This window comes from Staurois parvus, unplaced genomic scaffold (assembly GCF_062004578.1).
Source record: "Staurois parvus isolate SC_StPar_1 unplaced genomic scaffold, SC_StPar_1.0 ptg000057l, whole genome shotgun sequence".
Classification (NCBI taxonomy): domain Eukaryota; kingdom Metazoa; phylum Chordata; class Amphibia; order Anura; family Ranidae; genus Staurois; species Staurois parvus.
The window spans coordinates 475001-497598 of record NW_028317853.1 but is presented as its reverse complement, the minus strand read 5'-3'; the positions used below and the strand labels follow the sequence as shown (position 1 = coordinate 497598).

The 22598-nt window shown below is 40.2% G+C and overlaps 1 protein-coding gene across 1 annotated transcript in view; it reads left to right on the top strand.

The window, feature by feature from the left end:
- The window catches only part of TTLL10 (tubulin tyrosine ligase like 10), a 67187-nt gene that overhangs the window by 22587 nt on the left and 22002 nt on the right, over positions 1-22598 (top strand). Inside the window, exons 3-7 of the mRNA XM_089668431.1 lie at positions 4122-4240; positions 6567-6678; positions 9178-9263; positions 11884-12055; positions 21261-21432. Coding sequence (XP_089524557.1) covers positions 4122-4240; positions 6567-6678; positions 9178-9263; positions 11884-12055; positions 21261-21432 — 661 coding nt within the window. The remainder of the gene's footprint in view (positions 1-4121; positions 4241-6566; positions 6679-9177; positions 9264-11883; positions 12056-21260; positions 21433-22598) is intronic.

The following is a 22598-nucleotide window of genomic DNA, read 5'->3' as shown; positions in this document are numbered from 1 at the left end:
AGGTGAGAGGTGCCTATGTCCCCACATGGAAGAAAAATATATTTGAAATATATTTAAAAAAATATTCTTCCCAAATATATTGACATATATTTGAAATGCTACAACTCTGGCCATATTTATATATATTCCAAAATATATTTCAATATATATATATATCAGGGGCAGACTGACAACTCATGGGGCCCCCGGGCAATAGGGGATTATGGGGCCCCTGTGTCCTTGCCCAAACTCAAAAAAGCCTATGAAAAAGGTACCAGGGGCATCTCATGGGGCCCCCTACTGACCCCGGGCCCTCGGGCAGTGCCCGAGTTTCCAAATGGTCAGTCCGCCCATGATATATATATATATATATATATATTTATATTGCATGTTGAAATGCGTTTTTATTACAAAATATTTGAAAAATATTTTTAAAAATACATTTCAAATATACTGTATGTCTTTTAAAATGAAAATCTACATTTTTGGAATGCATTTACAAATATATGTAAAAATGACTTTTTTACGTGTTAAAAAAAATCTGAAGACTATATTTAAAAAATATATATTTTTAAAAATATATATTTTTTAAAATATATTCTTCTGATTTTTTTAACATATAAAAAAGTCATTTTTACATATATTTTTACATATATTTGTAAATGCATTCCAAAAATGTAGATTTGTATTTTTAAAGACATACAGTATATTTTAAATATATCTTTAAAAATATTTTTCATATATTTTGTAATAAAAATGCATTTCAATATGCAGTATATATATATATATATATATATATATATATATATATCTGGTAGGTTAATTGGCTCCTGTCTAAATTGCCCTAGTTTCATCCCTGGCAACGCGGGATCTCCTGCATGGTAGGGGTTGGGGAAACACCTGGTAACCTATCCTGTAAAATAATTGCTAAGAGAATTCATGGAAAAATTTGCGTAAGAGTGACGGTCCATGCAATTGCCAAGGGTCGGATATGACTGAATGGATAGAGAGCGAGAGATATATATATTGAAATATATTTTTGAATATATTGAATATGGTCAAAATTGTAGCATTTTAAATATATGTCAATATATTTGGAAAGAATATTTTCAAAATATATTTCAAATATATTTTTCTTCCATATGGGTCTGAAACCTGTTTATTTTTAATCATCCAAACGGTTAAGTAAGTTTGTTTTGTATCTTGTGAGTTAAAAACGAGCTTACTATTAGTATTTTTGCTTACTATTACTATTTGCTTTTTTACATCCATCCAGAGATCTTCTATCAGGTGCAAGATAGGAATTTTATTTTTTTTAAGAATTAAAGTTCTATTAATTTCATGGCACATCAGCAAAAATATACAAACAGCATCAGTAACCGTATCCAGGATAGAGCATGGAACAAACAATAACCACATCAGTACTACATAGGTTACAACCCGAGGTACTGTAGGTTAGTAGAGATACAGTAATCTCACAGGTGATTTGCTCAATCTACCAATCAATCGGCAGCTATGTAGGATTAGATATAAACAAAGGGAGCAATAACAGGAGCAGGTTCTGAACTAGTCCCTAGTTGTGTAGTACTAGATATCAGGGGCGGACTGACAACTCATGGGGCCCCCGAGCAATAGGGGATCATGGGGCCCCTGTGTCCTTGCCAAAACTCAAAAAAGCCTATGAAAAAGGTACCAGGGGCATCTCATGGGGCCCCCTACTGACCCTGGGCCCTCGGGCAGTGCCCGAGTTTCCAAATGGTCAGTCCGCCCCTGCTAAATATACAACTTGTATACGGTGGTGTGCCAGTGGGGTGTAGGTTTAATGCTTATGTCTTCTGGGATTCATATTCAACTGTAGGTCATAATAGAATGACAGAATCATAAAACAAAACATGGCAACAAGGAAACAAATGAAATGACCCCTGTTAGAAAGTCGGCATACCCTTAGTTCTTAACCACTTGCCCTCCAGAGGATTTACCCCCCTTCCTGACCAGGCCATTTTTTGCGATATGGCACTGCGTTACTTTAACTGATAACTGCGCGGTATTGCAATGCTGCACTTAAATGAAAAAAAAAAAAAACAGACAATTTTGAAAAAAAACCAAAACAATATTTTAGAATTTTTGCTATACAATATATCCAGTAAAAAAAATTTAAAAATCTAATTTCATCATAAATTTAGGCCAGAATTCTGCTACATGTATGTGCTAAAAAAAATCCCTATATATGTAAATTAATTGGTTTACGTGAACGTTATAGCATCTACAAATGGCGACAGGCATTCTGACACTTGGGGGGGAACTGACTAACTGCCATTGACATCCCACTGACACCAATACAGTGATCAGTGCTAATAAAAAGCACTGACACTGTACTAATGACACTGGGCAGGAAGGGGTTAACATCTGGGGCGATCAAAAGGTTAACCTGTGCTGTTTTACTATGTGTGCTGTATGTGATTTACTAGGGAAACATACTGCTTTGTATTTCTCTGCTGTGCATAATGCCTCCAGGTCTTGCATGGTCTTTGGTTGTCTTGCATGAACTGTACATTTGAGATCTCCCCAAGGTGGCTCAGGAGACTGTAATAACCACTCCAAAACCTTCATCTTTTTCTTCTGTAACCACTGGAGGGTCAACTTGGCCTTGTGCTTAGGGTCATTGTGGTGCTGGAAAATACAAGAGTGTCCCATGCACAGCTTTCGTGCAGAAGAATGCAAACTGTCTGGCTGTATTTTCTGATAACATGCTGCATTCATCTTGCAATACATTTTTACAAGATTCCCTGTGTCTTTAGATCTCACACACCCCTAAAACATCAGTGCGCCACCACCATGCTTCACAGTGGAGATGGTATTCTTGTCTCTGTTGACCCCTCTCCAAACATAGAGCTTATGGACCATAAAGCTCTATTTTGGTTTCATCACTCCAGATTACAGTGTGCCAGAACCTGTGAGGCATGTCAAGCTGTTGTCAGGCATATTGTAACCGGGCTTTTTTTGCCATTGGCTCAGTAAAGTCTTCTTTCTGGCAACTCGACCATGCAGCTAATTTTTGTTCAAGTATTCTCATATAGTGCTCCTTGAAAAAACCACATTGTCTTTTTCCAGAGCGGCCTGTATTTCTCCTGAAATTACCTGTGGGTTTTTATTTGTATCCCGAACAATTCTTCTGGCAGTTGTGGCTGCAATCTTTCTTGGTGTACCTAATCTTGGCTTGGTATCAAGAGATCCCTGAATTTTCCACTTCTTAATAAGTGATTGAACAGTACAGTCTGGCATATTCAAGTCTTAGGTGTCACGTACCTGATGGGAGACTGAAATGACAAGGCCAGCCTCACTTGTGTCACTAGCCCTGACCTCACTGGAGTTGGAACAGAGGGAGTCTAGGGACCAGGGGGACAAGAGCGCCAGTAGTTGTTGTTTGCAGCTCTTGCAGATGATGACCTTGGAAGACTGATGATCTTCTGATTCAGGCACAGTAGTAACAAGCAGAGCAGGTCTTGTAGATTGCCAGGCGTGCACCAGAGCAAGGCAGGTAGTGAGGGTAAGAGACAGGAGCAGTGTCATAGGGATAGCCAGGGTCATCAACAGTCGGGCAGCACGGTACAGAATCTGAAGAAAAGCCAAGGTCAGGAGCAGAGCCGAAGTCAGGAACCAGTATCCATCAGGAGAGCAATCAGAGTCAAGTCAGGAACAAGCCGGGTCAGCAACAAGGAATCACACAGGAACAAGCAGGACACAGGGGAGCCAAAGACCAGTCAGCAACTAACATGGGCCAAGACACTCTTTAAATAGCCCATCTGGCGCCAATCTTTGCCCTGCATTTGCGTGATCGCGCATTTCTGCGCACATGAGAACAACCGACCACTCTTCTCCGGACGTTCCTATGCGCATGCACACTTCTATTCGCAATTCGTCTTGCCGGAAATCCCTTACATTGCCCTCAAAATGAACATATAATGATGATAATGAACATATAAAACTGTTGCACACAATGATAAGACAATTGACATCTGCTTGATTTCCTTCATATTTGGATCTACAGAACATTGAAAAAAAAATGTTTTTGCTATATTTTCATTTGTTATATTTATGTCTTGTATTAAATGTTATGCTGGTTAATAGACCTTTTTTTCTAGGGTAAGTGCATATTGCCTGAACAAAGGATGGCAACAGATCCATGACAACAAGAGAGATGACTACAAGCTGAAATGGTGCGAAACCAAGAGCTCGGCCACCTATAATGCCTTCCGAGAAGGTTAGAATGCATACACTGTGTGTTCAATGCTGAAACACAATATTAATAAAGCTTTTGTTCAAAATATTCATCCAGCCGTGTTACGCAGAAACATCTGACTGCGTCATTCTTTTTCATTTACTCCTCTAAGTACTAGATACCTGTAAAAGAATGCTATATTGAGAGAAATTTGGTGGCTGTCATAAAATGACCACCTCCTCAAAAATTAGTTTTATGGATAACATGGTGATCCCCTGTATCTTCAGTAAGTTGGAACTGACCTGAAACAAGCATTCAGTGTGTAAAGTCATAGTCAAGTCTGACCTGGTTCCAAAAAATATACAAAAAAAAGCAACTTTGTAACAGTTACCCAACAGTTACACTACAGAAGCCAAGCACTGCACTGTTGGTGGCTAACAAGCCTTAAACAGCTATAGGCAGTTTGGGTTAAATAGCTCCATGTTAGGAGGCTGTATTTGTCTCCTAAACCAGTTGTTCTGAAGGAACAATTTTCATGACCCTGTCAACTATCCTAAAATAAAATCCTATATTTTTGGGAATTGTGATGAAAGTGAGACGTCCAGATATCTCATGTTTCAAGAAGGTTCTACTGTGCTTCAAAGATATTGGGGTTGCTTTAATAAAGGCAAATAGGCTGTTTACTTTGTAAAAGAATTTGGACAACAGCTTAGTGAATAAGGTGGAGCTCTGCCGACTTCCATCATCCAGTCATGTGGAAGCACAAATGCAGTTTTGTTTATTTTTCTTTCATGGGATTGGGTATTCTTTGCAAAGTGAAAGTTCACCACATTCATGAAGCTCTGGGACATATTTCCTTGCAGATTGCAACTTCCCTTGCAAACAGTCTATTTGCTTTTAGTAAAAGAGTTCCATTGATTGAGAGCCATGAGAACCCATTAGGTGGTTTAGTTTTCCGGCATCTACCAGAATTGGTTGAACTAACTCTTTGGGGTTAATTTACTGAAGACAAATAGACTGCACAGCTTGTAAGTGCAGTTGCACTCTTCTAGGGGATTTACTCCAGAATTTAGTAAATGAGGTGAAGCTTCACTTTGCAAAGAGTACCCAGTCACATAGAAGTAAAATTGAAACAAAAACCCATCATTTTCGCTTGCACATGATTGGATGGTGGATGTCAGCAGAGCTTCATCTCATTTACTAAGCTCTGGAGCAAATTCCCTTGCAGTTGCAAAGGGCACAATCTGTTTTCCTTTAGTAAATCAACCCTTTTATCTCTGGCTGCTCTGCAGGGAAAACATTCATTGTTGGCATTTATCTCTGGTTCACACTGAATGCAACTTTGAAATCACGCGGCTTCACTTGAAGTAGCGCGATTTCAAAGCTGCAGATCAGTGCAATTTGTACCTCCAATTTCACTGTGGCTTGCAATTTTTTTTTCTAACAGAAGGTCAATGCAAGTCACAATGAAATCAGATAAAAGTAGTGCAGGAACCAGGGGCGGACTGACCATTTGGGAACTTGGGCACTGCCTGAGGACCCGGGGTCAGTAGGGGGCCCCTTGAGATGCCCCTGGTACCTTTCATAGGCTTTTTTGGGTGTGATTTGAGTGTGGGTGAGAACACAGGAGCCCCATGATCCCCTATTGCCCGGGGGCCCCATGAGTTGTCAGTCCACCCCTGGGAGGAACTATTTTTGAAATTGTTCTACTGCAAATGAAGACAGTGCCATAGAAATACATTAGATGCAATTTCAGGTGCGATTTGTAAATCGCATGTCGCACCTGAAATCACACCGGTGTGAACCAGGGCTTTGTTTTATAGAACATGTAAGCCCAATATTTCATATTTCTGATATGTGCCTGCTGTACCATGTACTTGTATGAGAAAGTATCTTTTTCTCTTTGTATTGCTTCCTTTGTGTGAAATCCCTCGTGTTCCTGCCAGTCCATCTGCTTTTCTATTAAAAACTGACCACACTAGGTATGAGAACACATTGTAGTCAGTTCTGAGAAATCAGCCTGCTTTCCTCTAATTACCAGACTTATCCAGACACGCCTCCACCCCCCCGGACAGCCATTCACTGGGAAGGTCAGTGTACTGCTGTTTCTCCTCCAGCCAGGTCTCTGAGCACCTTATGCAGCTGAGAACAGAGGATATATAATCACTTATCACTTTTATATCTATGCACAAATGTTTTGCTTTTCATTTCTATTTTAAACTGAATGGGTTGTTTTATAAGATGAGGGTTTACATATACAATACTTTAATTGCAAAAAATAGCCAGCACCTATAAGGAGGTTTTGCATCTGCTTGATATAAAAATGACACAGTTTACAATTATGCATACCTTAATGTTTTATGTTTAGGTGAACAACTTTTGTATCAAATACCTAACAATAAGGTGCTCACCACGAAGATTGGACTTTTAAGCAGCCTGCGAGATTATGAAAGGGTCATGCAAAAAATCAACAAAACCAGGTGAGCAATGATCTCTGGATACAGTGTAATTGCCAAAGTGTACCTGTCCCCGAAATAGTGGTTAGGGAGCCAGTTGTGGCTTTTTTATGAATCGCTAATCACTTTATTTGCTGGAGGTACTCCATTAATGTGAAGCATAATTTATAATGAATTATTTTATGTCATGTTGGCAGTAATGCTGTCTCTTCTAAATGGATTTATCCTTCTGTATTACACACCAGGGATCTGTATTCAAATATGAGTTATAAGTTTACAACACATAAAGTATAGCCTACAGTATGCTTGTGTCCATTTTCTTGGATTAAGGCTGGGTTCACACTGATGCGGTGCGGAATTCGCAGCGTTTTCTGTGCGAATTCCGTACCGCATCAGAATAGTTCATGCAAACCGCTGCGGGTGTGTATGATAAGTTAACAACACCCCCCGAAATCGGACTGTCAAATGCGTTGCGATGTGCAGAATTGGATCGCATAGCTGTGAATACCCATGCAATCCAATTCTAGTACGGACCAAATAAAGGGTCCTGCACCTTTTTGGTGTGGGTGCAGTACGATTGGAACCATACAAAATGCGGTGCGGATCCTGTGCGCATCACATGCGATACACCACACCGCATATATGTGAACACAGCCTAAAGGTTACTATAATTTTGCAGGAGTTGTGTAAACATACTTCACAAAAGAATACTGTTTAACCCACATTTGTTGGCACAACTCTTCCATACAGCCAGCAGTAATTTGTACAAATGATTTTCTATACAATTAATTAAAATGACCACTTTAGCAGAAAAAATGATACACCATATTAATATAACTCACTGGTACTTCTTTTAAAAAGTTATGTTGCCCATAGCGGGTAAGCTAAATAAATGAATAACCTATGACTGCTTGTGATGGGAAGCATTTTCGAGCTGTAGTTTCTAATATAACGAGCAGGGCCCTCTGTTTCCTGTAGTAGCAGATTGTATTGTAACTGTAATGTCTGCCTTCATTTTGTAAAGTGCAAACTGTTGGCGCTATATAAATCCTGTATAATAATATAGTAATAATATACTGTAGGGCATTGCAATGCACGTGGTTGCGGACCAGTAGTGTGGGGTTCAAGGGGTTAAAGCAGACAGTGAGAAGGTGATGCAATGCCTCCTCAACACCTGTCATATGCTCTCTGAAGGGCGACCCAAATGCTGATTACACCTCAAAGATCAAAGCACATGTGAAAGAGCCCCCCAAAAAAAAGAAAATAGAAATCCCTGCAAGGTGTGTTAAAACCGACACTTGTGTGTATGTGTTATGCACATGAAACAGCATGCATTGTGGTGTGAAGTTGCCCTTATTTGAGCTGCGTAATGCACCAATGCAGTGTTGTCGATCGTTGTGGTGTACTGCAACGCATGTGTGTTGGGGAGGCACTTTAACCACTTGCTGACCACGCTATAGCGAATGACAACTACAGTATGGTCATCCAGTTCTGGGAGGACGTCATATGACCGGCAAGTTTGAAAGGAGACATCTGCACTGATAATCAGGGTGCTGATTATCAGTGTAGCCCAAACAGTACCCATCAGTGCTGCCTATCATTGCCAATCAGTGCCCAGCTTTGCTGCCAATTAGTGTCCAGTGGTGTTGCTAATCTGTGCCCATTAGTGCTGCCAGTCAGTTCCCATCAGTGCTGCCAATCAGTGCTGCCAGTCAGTGCCACCTATCAGTCCCCTTCAATGCTGCCTAATAGTGCCCATCAGTGCTGCCTATCAGTGCCCATCAGTGCTGCGTATCAGTGCCCATCAGTGCAGCCTTATCAGCGTACATCAGTGAAGAAGAAAAATTACCCGTTTGCAAATGTTTATCATAGAAAAATGTTTGGGTTTTTTTTTCGTTTGTTTAGTAAAAAATAAAACACCCAGTGGTGATTAAATACCAACAAAAGAAAGCTCTATTTGTGTGAAAAAAAAATGATAAAAATTTCATATGGGTACAGTGTTGCATGACTGCGCAGTTGTCATTCAAAATGTGACAGCACTGAAATCTGAAATTTGGCCTGGGCAGGAAGGGGGTAAAATGGGCCTAGTGGGGCACTTACATAAAATTAAGAAAAATATAAACAGGTAACCTTAAAAATATGAAATTAAAATGACCAAAACTGTTATTATTATTATTATTATTATTATTCAGTATTTATAAAGCGCCAATAGTTCGCTCAGCGCTGTACATTACAAAGGGGGACAGAACATGTGACAGAACAATACCAATACAATGCAAAACATGAGGGGATCGAGGGCCCTGCTCTTTCAAGCTTACAATCTAGGAGGGAGGGGATGGGTTATAGTTTTCTCTTAAATAGTACATCTACTTACAGTTTATAGAGATCTCCTAAAAGGACAGTTGTGGAGGTACAGGAAAATTTCAAGAACAAAAGCGACAGCTAAGAGATGTATGCCACTGTTAGCACTTCATTGTGGCCTATCTGTGGTCAATAATGGTTTCTATTTTTGTCTACAAACAGGGTGTTGAAAATGGCTGATTTCCTCCCTGAGACATACCGTCTAGATTTGAAAGAAGAGGCTGAAGCTTTCTTTTTTATCTATGAAGGTAACCCAGTACATATGCTGTATATTGGTAAATTGAAGGAAGTAGTTTATTTTTTTCATTAGTATTTTTTGTTATGCATGAAGAGGTTCTACCTGTCAGGTTTCAAATGAATAAATTATTATTAGTTAGTGAACTCCGGAAAGCCTGTCAGAAAACATACATTACATGTACTTAGTATTGTCATTATGATCTGCGGAAGTACCTCAAAGATAAATTTCCAGCTAAAAAAAAACAAAAATGTACAGTGGCAAATGTTTCCCAGTCTTACACAGGATGTAGTTTTAGATATATCAGATTATTCTGCTGCTTTCAGGAGACTGCACACTGGCAAGCAAAGCTTCTCACACCATGGGACAGGAAAGCAGTCTCTGGACCATCCTATATGCCTGACCAGCAAAACCAGACTTGTCCTGGTGTGGTGCATTGCAAGTTAAGTGCTGGAATCAGGGAAGTCCTTCCTCATAATGGTTTTGAAGGATCTCACAATGCATTCCAGCCTATCAGATATCTTCTTGGTACAAGAGACTTGGTTGTTGGAGGAAGCTCCTCTACCATACAATGTTTTGGAACTCAGAGATTTGGTTACCTCTTCAAAACTGGACCTGTCATCTGCAAGGTTATCCAACCAGGACTGAGTCAGACAATGCTACTTCAGTGGCTTACATCAACCATCAAGGAAGAATCCGAAGTCTTATGGCTCAAAGAGAGGTAGGTATGATTCTGGCTTGGGCAGAACTTCCAGAAGTTGCAGCCCTGTGAACAATCCAGTTTGGATTCTGGAGAATCGTCTCTTCACCCCAAGGCGGTTTAGGAACTCTGTCAAGGAGGGGATGCTGGGTGTGGATGTCCTGGTTTCCAGGTTCAATCAGAAGCTGAGCAGGTTTGTCTTCAGGTAGGTTCATTATGACCTATGACTTTACTCCTCTGAAACTCCTTCTGTCCTAAGGGCCGGTTTGCTATTCTGCTTCTTGGTTGCTGGCCTTAACAACCTGGCTGTTGAAACCCAGGTCCAGGACAGGGGCCCAATGGATTTGGATAGTCCCTCACTCTTGAAAGCAGTGAAAATGACTCCAAGTGTATTTCTCTTGGTGCAAAGCAAGAAAATTCCATCCCAGAAAGTTCTTTGTGGGACGAATCCAGTCTTTTCTTATGTCTGGTTTGGATCAGTGTTTAGCCTTGAGTATCATCTAGGGTCAAATTTTTACCTTAGCAGTTTTTTTCAGAGATTGCTTGCTTCTCATTTAGTGAAGGCTTATGTACAGGATGTTGCACACATTGTGACTCCTGTATGTTCCTCAGTGACTCTGTGGGACCTTAACCTGATACTGATGGTTTGTCAGAAACCATCCTTTGAACCCAATAGTGTTGCCATCACATCTGTCTGTCTCAGCTACAATTCCCTTTTAGTCTGATTTTGTTTGCCATTTTTCAAGGTCCCACAAGGGACAGCCTGTTTCTTGTTCCACTATTGCCAGGTGGATTCAATTATACGTGCACAACGGAAATTTTTTATTCCTTTCATTCGTTAATTGAAGAACTTAATTTAGTCATATTTATTATGGTGAACAGATTTGTTTTCCGGATTTGTTTTGTATCATCTACATTTGTTTCGTATATTCATTTGTATTGGAAAGTTTCAATATCCATTGTAAAGAAGAGCTGTTTGTTAAGGAACAGACTGCCACCACATCCTTAACAACCATGACCCATTTGCTCTCAGCGGGATTTCCCCTTGACAGCAAAATGTAAACAAACAAATGCCGGCATTGAAAAATCGAAAAAGAAAACAGCTTGGGGGTCCCCCCAATCCCTCAGGTCTGGTATGGATTTTAAGTGGAAGCCAACACCAATTTTTTTTTAAAATGGCGTGGGTTCCCCCCCAAAATCCATACCCGGCCCTTTGATGGGGACAAAGGCTTCTTCTCCACAACTCTGGACGGTGGTTGTGGGGGTCTTGGAGCTGGTGGCTTTTCAGAGTGCCTTTACAAGGAAGCCACCAGATCTCAGCCCCCCATGTGAATGAGAAGGGGTACATAGTACCCCCTACTCATTCATCCAAAAAAAACCATCAGAAGTAAATAAAAACACAAACACAGTGTTTGACAAGTTAAAAAAAAGGCCAAAAAATAATGTTCCATGAAGAAGATCCAAAGTCAATCACGATGAACGCCGACCCACACACAATGAAAAACTCGCTGTCTGCTGAATATGATGTGTCCCATCCACGGACACTCACCAAATGACAGGTAAACATAAGGGCGGGGTGACTGGGTTACCCTGCCCCCATTTTACATGTCATTGGGCGAATGTCTCTCCATTGGGCATGTCACTCACCAAATGACAGGTAAACATGAGGGCAGGGTCAACCAGCAGTTTGGTCTTCTGGTGGGTACTAGTCTGGCAAGAAAAATATCTGTGTTGGCAATGGATACATTATTTCAACTGATCTTATTTTTGATGCAGCTATTTTAGGGCATTTGGTATAAGGTTGCTGTGTTCTATATAAACTGTCTATTTCATGAAATATTTCATAGCTATGATCATAGAATGTAATATAGATGTCAAATAGTGAAGTATCCCTAACACTGATTTTAAATACCCATTCTGTTTAATTTTCTAGATGGCCAAACTTGGATCTGTAAACCCACTGGACTGAATCAAGGACGTGGTATCTATTTGCTGAAAAACCAAGAGCAGATTGATACTCTTCAATGCCAAATCCAGACCATGATGGAAAATTCCATGGCAAAGAAAATTCCAGCAAAATGTCCACAAGCTCGGATTGTGCAAAGGTAGGCACGAGTTTCTATAAATCAATCATTTTACCCCTACCTAAAACAACATTGTTTAAAAGCTGTATACAGGTCTTTGTTCAAAAAAAGACCTGTATACAGCTGTGAATGGCATCATAGTTTCTCACTTTATTCTTTACACCATGAGATTGCCGAAAAAAGGCATTATTGGTTATTATTGTCTGCAACATAAACAAATTAGGCCTGCTTGTTCTGTTGGATGTTGACCAATTACATCTTGTTACCAAATAGCTCAATGGAGACTAGATTACTACTGACAACTCAAAAAAACCTAAAATCTTACAACACTTACTCACGATACCTTGTTAAAATATACATGTCTACTTTCTTTTTTTTACCTTTTCCAAAATTGTAGTGTATATTTAATATAACAACATCTATTCCTTGGAAATAATATCCCATAATGAACAATTCCTTACTACGTAAAAAACGAGTGTCAAATAATCCAGAGGTTTGCTTCACTTGCCATTGGCTTCTGCAGCTGTCAATAACAGCCAGTGAGGAGGGAATGTGAACGGGGCCGAGCCCTGTTCTGTGTGTCTTATGGACACACAGAATGGGGCTCGGAAGCGTGCACACATGAGTGCCCCCAGAGCATGTGGCTTGCTAAGGGTGCACTCAGAGAAGAGGAGGAGCCAGGGGCGCCAATGGGTGACCTGTTTATTTATTTTTTTTTAATCTGCCTTTAATATTACTTTAAGCCTGAAATTCCACTTTTAAGTGGTTGTAAAGGCTGAAGGCTTTTTATCTTCATGCATTCTATGCATGAAGTAAAAAAAAATTCTGTGTGATGCTCGCTCACAGCCCCTCCTAATAGTCACCTGAGCCCCCTCTCCATGCAGCGATGTGCACGGGAGCCTCACTTCTCCTGGGTCCTCCCTCCTCGTTGGCTGAGACACAGCAGCAGAAGCCATTGGCTCCCACTGTTGTCAATCACAGCCAGTGAGCCAATAAGGAGAGAGTGAGAGCAGGGCCGGGCCTTGGCTCTATGTCCCATAAGGGGTTTGGGAGCGAGCATGCACCAGTATCCCCATAGCAAACGGCTTGTTATCAGGGGCACTGATTAAGGGGGAGGAGCCAGGATAAAGGCTGGGAACCAGAGAAGTGGAGGATCGGGGCACAAAGCAGGTAAGTATGACATGGTTTTTATTTAAAAAAAGAACCTTTAATATCAGTTTAAGGTAGCAATATGTTTGAATGCCCATAATCATCTTTATCTGATTATCTGATGACATTGGAAAGAGCTCCTAAAACACTTTTTGTAGTGCATTGTCAGAACTTACCTCTTACTTATCATTCTGTTGTGTCTCCACTGCCTGTAAGTAGTAGAGGACTGGGATACAACTGTCAGGAAGGGTGATGTTCTACTTCTGGTACCAAAGAGATATCTGGTGATGACTTGTACCTTTACCCTGAAACAACATAACTGAAGTCGGCCATGCATGCAGTGAAATTGGGCCAGGGCAGCAGGAATTAGCTGAACTTTGATCCATGTATGGGCTAGCTGGTTGCACACAAGTCAGTCTATCGATCAACTTGCGTACAACCAGCCTGTCAGTTTTTTTCCGAATAATCAATACCACCTGCTACAGCTGGCAACAGAGAAACATTTTATTCTGCCAACGGGGAGCAGAATACAGTAGCTCAGTGGGAGTGATTCCCCCCCAACATTGAATGTGTGGATAGAGAATCGGTTCATTTTTTTAACTTCAACCTGTTGGTTGAATGAAAAAAAAAAAAGAATCATGTATTGCCTGTCTTACACATACTGAAACACACAGATTGGTTTTTAACTCTAAAATACTAAATCAACTGATTACAGATGATAAGGAAAGAACAGAATGAAGGGGTTCCTCACCTGGTAACCTAAAGTTGCAGTAGCTGCTACATGCAGCATTACTGTTTTTATAGTGCAGGTAGCAGAATTTAGATCTTCATACTTTAAAACCCCGATTCTCAGCCAGTGGCAGTGAGCAAAAAGAACATTGGGGAACTGGAGAAAGTACAGAGAAAGTCAACCAAACTGATAAGAGGCATGGAGGAGATTAGCTATGAGGAAAGATTAGAGGAACTGAATTTATTCTCTCTTGAGAAGAGGAGATTAAGGGGGGATATGATCAACATGTATAATACATAAGGGGGATATGATCACCATGTATAATATGTAAGGGGGGATATGATCACCATGTATAAATACATAAGGGGGATATGATCACCATGTATAATATGTAAGGGGGGATATGATCACCATGTATAATATGTAAGGGGGGATATGATCAACATGTATAAATACATAAGGGGGAGATATGATCACCATGTATAATATGTAAGGGGGGATATGATCTCCATGTATAATACATAAGGGGGATATGATCACCATGTATAATATGTAAGGGGGGATATGATCACCATGTATAATATGTAAGGGGGGATATGATCAACATGTATAAATACATAAGGGGGGATATGATCACCATGTATAATATGTAAGGGGGGATATGATCAACATGTATAAATACATCAGTGGTTCATATAGTGAACTCGGTGTAGAGCTATTCTCCCTGAGGTCATCACAGAGGACAAGGGTGCACTCTTTACGTCTGGAGGAAAAGAAATTTAATCTCCAAACACGGAAAGGTTTCTTCACAGTGAGAGCTGTGAAAATGTGGAAGATACTCCCTCAAGAGTTGGTTCTGGCCAGCTCAGTGGATTGCTTTAAAAAAGGCCTGGATTATTTCTTAGATACACAGAATATAACTGGATACTAACATTTATAGGTAAAGTTGATCCAGGGAATATCTGATTGCCTCTCGGGGGATCAGGAAGGATTTTTTTTCTCCTGCAGGAGCAAATTGGATCATGCTTTGTTGGTTTTTTTTGCCTTCTTCTGGTTCAACTGTGGTGTAGGATTATAACTTTTTTTTTTTTTTAATGGTTGAGCTGGATGGATTTTTGTCTTTTTTCAGCCAGACTAACTATGTAAACTCAGGAATTGCTCATTATAGGTGCAGGGAAGACGTCTGCTTGCTATAGAAGATTCTTCAAAACAGTTTAGATTTTTAGAAAAGAATATATTAATAATACATTTTTTGGAATTTGTAATTAATGTTTTGTTGGTAAATCATTTAAACACAAACAGAGGGTACGGGAAACAAATGCACCCACATCAAAGGGTACTTTAGAAAAGGTGACTCACTCCAAGGGGTACTTGATAAATGTTCGGCTTTAGAGTCTATATATTTTGATAAAGCTGAGAAACACTGCTTTATACAGGGTAACTAGCTACCTTGTGGCAGGTTTGTCTGTTTATTAAGACTAATGCTGTAGGATTGCAAATCACATCCCTGATGCTTATGTTTTCAGTGGTCTTTCCCGTTGTAAGAACTCCCCCTGGTGTACATGAAAATAAGTACAATAGTAGAATTGGAAAAGAAAATGATACTAAGACAATATGGAGACTATCGTTGTTGACCTTTCCTTCTGAAAATGCTTCTGCTTTCAAGCTGAGCAATGAGACTTAAAGCAGAACTCCATCTTGTAGTTTTTCCCCTTCTACTACCCTCTTCACTTCTGAAACTCTATACTGTACATACCTACTTCAATGTGGTCTTTTTTCTAGTGAATTGTCCTTCTTATTCTTTTGGTGACGACAAGGGACATGCCTTACTGGACTGAGCAACATTCACAAATGATGTGTGAGACACGCTCAGTCCTGGAGCACTGTCAGCCCAGCCTGCAAGATGGGCGAACAATGGGCTGGGCTCATAAAGCTGCCCATAGCTGGATCTTTTTTTTTACATCAGTGGGCATGCTGATAAAAAAGAAAACTAATGGATTCTCCCATCCAACTCAAATGTCCTCTTCCCCCCTGCTGGACAATTGTATTCTGGCAGCAGGGACTTCTCTGCTGTCAGAATACACTGATCAGCGCTGCAGCTGATTGGCTGCAGTGCTAAACAATTCAAATTTGCCAAAATTCTCATTGGAGAGAAGCCAATGAATAGATTGACTGCTGGAATAGTCAAAGATGGGTCGAAATTCATCTGGTCCCTAATAAACTGGCCAATTTTGGATCCATCTATGGCAAGCTTAAGTAATGGATAGAATAAGGCCATCATTCTGCCAGAAGAGGAAAGGACAGAAGAGGAAGCTGTGGATAGCACTGGAAGGTGAAGTGGGTAAAAAAATAAATAATTGGAGCTCTGCTTTAATACGTTTCAGAAGCACATATCTGGAACAAATATGTGATTTGGGTGTTAAGACTTCATTCTGATTTTCTAATATGTCGGCTTTTTCCAGGTCCACTCGCTGAAAACTTGTTGATAACAGACAGCCAGGTAGCTAGCTTTATTAGATGAACGTGGACCAACCATCAGCTAGTATTATTTAGTATTGTTCACCAGTTTCAACAAAAAAGGGAAACAAATAAAAGCCGTCTTTTAGCTGTTTTCATTTGTCTGTCATTAAAATAGGTTTGCAGAGGAGGAGGAAATGAAGAATCTGATGATTTCCCTAATTAAAGGGTTGGAGATCCTGCTTTATTTTGGTAATGCATCCCAATATAAAGTTACTTCTGGCAGTTATGGTTTGCCGCGGGTGTGTTCATTTATTTAAAGACTGAACTTGATGGACCTGTGCCATCTTTTAGCCTATGTAACTACTACAATAAATTCATTGCTGAAGGGCCACTAAACTTCCCACACAGAACATTATTTTTACTTAGATCGTGCCTTGTCTCCTCCTCCTCTCTTCAGCTCTCAACATTAACTATAAAGGTGTTCTTAAAATTTGAATTTATTACTGTAATGGAGTCAGGCTGAATATATAAAAAGAAATATTCATAGAAACATAGAAAAGGGATGGCAGCAAAAGACAGAATGGTCCATCAAGTCTGCCCCCTTTTTTAATTTTTTTTTGAGGGGGTGAGGGTTTGTATTTTTTTTTGTTAACTTTTTTTGTCTGAGTATAGATCTATGCTTGTTTCAAGCGTGTTTGAAGCTATTTACTGTTGAATGGCTCACTACCTCTTCTGGAAGTGTATTCCAAGCATCAACTACTCTTTCAGTAAAATAGTACTTTCTGGGATTCGTTTTCAACTTTCCTCTAGTTAGTTTAAGGTCATGTCCCCGTGTTCTTGATATTCCTTTTGTTCATTTTTTTACTAGCTGCAGTAAAGGTTAAAAAGCACAGTGCTGTCATAACATGTAACAGTGTTGCACTGCTCCCAACTTTGCAAAACAGCAATCAAAATATACTTAATAACCACTTGCCCTCCTGAGGATTTACCCCCCTTTCTGACCAGGCCATTTTTTGCGTTACAGTGCTGTGTCACTTTAACTGACAATTGCGCGGTCATGCAACGCTGCACCCAAATGAATTTTACGTTCTTTTTTTCCCATGAATTGAGCTTTCTTTTGGTGGTATTTGATCGCTTGTGCGTTTTTTATTTTTTGCGCTATAAAAAAAAGACCGACAATTTTGAGAGAAAAACTATGTTTTTGACTTTTTGCTATTAAACATGTCCAGTAAAAAAATTTAAAAAATCAAATTTCGCTATAAATTTACACCAAAATTTATTCTGCTACATGTCTTTGCTAGAAAAAAAAAATCCCAATATGTGTAAATTAATTGGTTTACGTGAAAGTTATAGCATTTACAAATGGTGGTATATATACTGGGATTTTTTTTTTACTAAAAATGGCGGTGATCAGTGACTTTCTGTCACTGGGGGGAACTGACTTAGTGTCACTGACATCCCCAGTGACACCAATACAGTGATCAGTGATAAAAAAAAAGCACTGTATTAATGGCACTGGGCAGGAAGGGGTTAACATGAGGGGTGATCAAAGGGTTAACTGTGTGCAGGGAGTGTTTTACTAGGGGGCTGTGTCCGTGTGCTTCATCCATCCAGAGCAGTGTGCCCAAGCTGACAGGGAGGAGAACTGTTTAGTAAACAAAACAGTTTTCCTCCCCTTCGGAGACCTTTAGAAATTACCGGCCGGTACCCGGTAATTGACAGCCACAGCCGCGAATGGCGGCACGGGTAGGGTGCGCACGTGGCTCGCACACTCCCCCTACCCGGAAATGCACAATTTTAGAGGTCAGAGGAGAATTGGTAGACTGGTTCGAGATGATAGAAAGGCAACAGTAACTCATGTCAATAGGGACCAAAATTTATGATGGATGTTTCCAACACCTTGTTGAATCTATGCCACGTAGAATTAAGGCAGTTCTGAAGCCAAAAGGAGGTCCAAACCCGTGCTTGCAAGGTATACCTAATAAAGTGGCCGGTGAGTGTATAGTAAGGTGAGCAGAGCCCTGAGAAAGTGATTGATGGGAAGAGAAGGACACCTGATACTATGTGAATAACCAGATCTTGTAGCTTCCCATGCAGTAGGAAACTGGTCTATTGTACGGAGTGGTCACTACCAGGATAGCTAAAAGTTTCTGCTACTAAAGCTGTTATTTTCCAGGTTTCTGAACAATAAAGAAGAATTAAAGGGTTATCTTTATTTTTGAGGAACTGAGGGTAAGCCAACACCTAGGGAGCAAATATAAAGACTGGCTCAGTTGCAAAACTGATATTTGCCAGTAGAAGGAGAGTCAGTACTTTTCTAGCATGGGTTGTGTAATCCTTGTAGTGGTGATGAGTTTCTCATGTGAACTACATGCCTGGTACTGCTCAACCCTCGTGTTGTTTGGGCTGGGTGTTTGCCCTGACCATCAATGGACCTGGCCTGTAACCACAGAATCTAGAGCCCCAAGTTTTGACGAGTGCAGTATGTTTGAGTTTCCCAACCTGCCTGTAGGCTGAGTAGAGTGGAGCCAGAACAACAGGAAAGGTTTCTAACATTCCTTGCTGCCAATTCTGTTGTAGGCCTGGACACAGGTTTTGGTTAAACAACCCGCTGCAAAGGGACACTAAATATCTGATTATAGTCGTTAAGATACATTAACCACTTCCTGTCTGGACACTTTCACCCCCTTCCTGTCCACGCCAATTTTCAGCTTTCAGCATTATCACACTTTGACTGACAATTGCGCGGTCATGCAACACTGTACCTATATGAATTTTTTAGCATTTTTTTGAGACAGATAAAGCTTTATTTTAGTGGTATTTATTCACCCCTGCGATTTTTAATTTTCTTTGCTATTTAAATGAAAAAGTCCCAAAATTTTGAAAAAAAGTGTTTTTCTTATAAAATTTTGCAAATAAATAATATTTCATCATAAATATTGGCCAAAATTTATTCTGTTAACTTTTTAGTAAAAAAAAATAACACAAATTAGTTTATAACCAAAAATTATCATTTTTTTTTACATTTTTGTTTTTATTTTTTTATATTATTATTTATGTTTTTGGGTTTTTTTTTACATACTGTCACCCTAGCAGTACAGTGTCAGCATGGTGACACTGTACTACTTGTGGGATGTGATGAAGATTTTTTTTTTACACTGAGGGCGCGCGCACAACTAGAAAATGCGGGTGCCATTTATGAACGGCAACCTGCCCCTAGAGTGACACCATCCTGCCGTGTAAAAACAGTAGGCGGACGGCAAGTGGTTAAAACATCAAAAATGAGATGATATTCTTTTATCCACCCCTACAATGCACATGTCTGACTCCTCTCCCTGTAGTAGTAATAGTAGGCAAAAAAATGTAATTTTATATGTAACTCATCCTTCAACCTCCTGAGGTTACAAACAATAATAGTATAAATTGTACTAGACGTGGGAACAATAGAAGTGCACAGTGACCTGTTGCAAGTAAATGTTGCTCAAAAGAGGGGAAACTAATAGGAACTGCACAGCATTGAAAGGCAGCACAATGACAGTGCAAGCTGTTCCCAGGCCCCAGATGTTACCAAGGCCACAAGTGAACAGATGAAGATGGCACTGGACTGAATATCAGGTTTATCCTCGTAATTAATGGTGAAGTATTGTGTTGGGAGATGGAGGAAGAACTGAATTCCATTAATAATTCAAGTCTTAGTTTGAACCAGTTGTGAAAAGGAAATGCCAGTGTCTACATACTTTTAAAAAGTGCAATGCTACATTAACATCTTCCATCTACATTAAATCTAATCCTGGGACAATTAAAATGCATGTCGATCCAATGTTTTCTTAAAACAGACCTTCACCTTAAATCTAACTTTAATTTTGCCTTGCCTCCTCACACTTCCCTCTCTCACATTTTGGATATCATTTTATTTATTTTTTATTTCAAGAAAAACGTTCAGCTCTCCTCATCCCCCTGCAGGTCTTTAGTTCTGGTCAGAGCCATACAGTACATCCGTGCATAGATGGTCTTCTCACATGTGCACACACAGTCTTCTCGCACATCTGTGTACGTGTGGCTTTTCCATGCATGCACAAAAGATGCCTGTTATGGAATTTCCAAACCGTTTCCATGCATGCACATGCGCAGGAAATATTTTACACATACGCAAATGTGCTGAAGGGCTCTGCCAGGGCCCAAAGGCTGGGCAGAGATCTTTGGTACTTCTACACACGTCATAATATGGAAGATGGTGGGAATGGGGAGGCGGAGCCACATGAAAGGGGACTGAAGTTCCTCTTTATATACTACTGGTAAAGGTATGCCACAAAAGCACATCAGAGCTCTAAAATAGGGAGTTTTTCTCTGTTTCTTTGCACATTGCTGCCAGTCCAACATGTTTTCAGGCCCTAGGTGCTTACTTAAATGAAGGAAGGGTAGAGAGGTGACAGTGGTGATCAGTGACACTCTACATTCAGGGAAAACAGTATACTGTGGAATGCAGAGAACTGTGCTGCAGCTGCGGAGTGACATCTTTGCGGCTCTGGCCATTCAAACAGCCAGAGCCCTGGAGGAAGACTGGGTGAAGATGGAAGCGCCGGAGGGAGCTGTGACAGCACAGCACTCTGGGATGCATACTAGCACATTATGGGATAAACCTGCAGTGGACCCAATTTTTTTTTAGTTGGTCGTGGTTTACTACACCTTTAATCACATCACGCACATAGTCTGATTTCTTTGGACCTACCAGCAACTATATAGGCAAAGTCCTGTACAGACAAATTGTCATGCTTATGTGGTTATATTACTGAAATATCAGATTGTTGTATCTTCTGTAAGGAAGTCAGATGTTCTGCATACTAGCTGTAATTTATATACAGTTACCATTGTTTTCTACTATTACAGGTACATTCCAAACCCTTTGCTGTTGGAAAGAAAGAAGTTTGATATTCGTTCTTACCTGCTTATAGCATCTACTGTGCCTTATTATGTATTTTTCCGTCATGGCTATGTACGCCTGACCTGCAACCCATATGATCCAAAGTCTGATGATCTCACAGGTCACTTGACCAACCAGGTATGTTAAAGGCATACAGACACCCTGAAACCAAACAACAGTGAATATGTAATGCTCATTTTAATTTACTATTATTTTATTATATTATTACCAGGGGCGGACTGACAACTCATGGGGCCCCCGGGCAATAGGGGATCATGGGGCCCCTGTGTCCTTGCCCAAACTCAAAAAAGCCTATGAAAAAGGTACCAAGGGCATCTCATGGGGCCCCCTACTGACCCCCGGCCCTTGGGCAGTGCCCGAGTTTCCAAATGGTCAGTCCGCCCCTGATTATAATAAAAGGTAATAATAATTATTACCGTTTATTAATATTAAATTATATTGAATATTTTGTCTCATTTTCTAGAACAGGGGTCTCCAAACTTTCTAAAGAAAGGGCCAGTTTACTGTCCTTCAAACTTTAGGTGGGCCGGACTGTGGTCAGTGGGAGTAGAAAATATCCTGGCTTGGGAGTAAACAATGCCCCAAGATTAGTATTAACCTCTTGCCGTCCGCCTGCTGTTTATAAACGGCAGGGCGGTGGCAGTCCAAGGTCGGGTTGCCGTTCCTAAACGGCACCCGCCTTTTCTAGCTGTGCGTGCTCCCTAGGAGCGCGCACCACCGCGATCCGGTGTCCGCTGTGTCCTCCGGACACAGTGAAACACCGATCGTCGGACGGGACCTCTGTACGAGGTCCCGGTCATGTGATCACTGATTGGCGAATCAGTGATCACATGCAAAGTAGTGAGCAAGATGTCACTTGTGACATCATTGCTTACTACGTGTGAAATCTGTGAATGATCACAGAGGTCACATGGTACAAGGCTATTCACAACAGCCTTGTACCATGTGACAAGCTGTGACCAATCACAGCTCACTCAGTATTTCTCAATGACTGCAAGAATGCAGACAGAGAGAAAGAGAAATGATTGCTTTTACATCCTATATGGGTGTAAAAGCAATCAGTGTAAAAAAAAAAAAAAAAATCTTCATCACCCCCCACAAGTAGTACAGTGTCACCATGGTGACACTGTACTGCTAGGGTGACAGTATGTAAAAATAAAAAATAAAAAATAATATAAAAAAAAATAAAATAAAAATGTAAAAAAAAATGTTTAAAAATTATAATGTTTGGTTATAAACTAATTTGGATTTTTTTTTTTACTAAAAAAATAACGGAATAAATT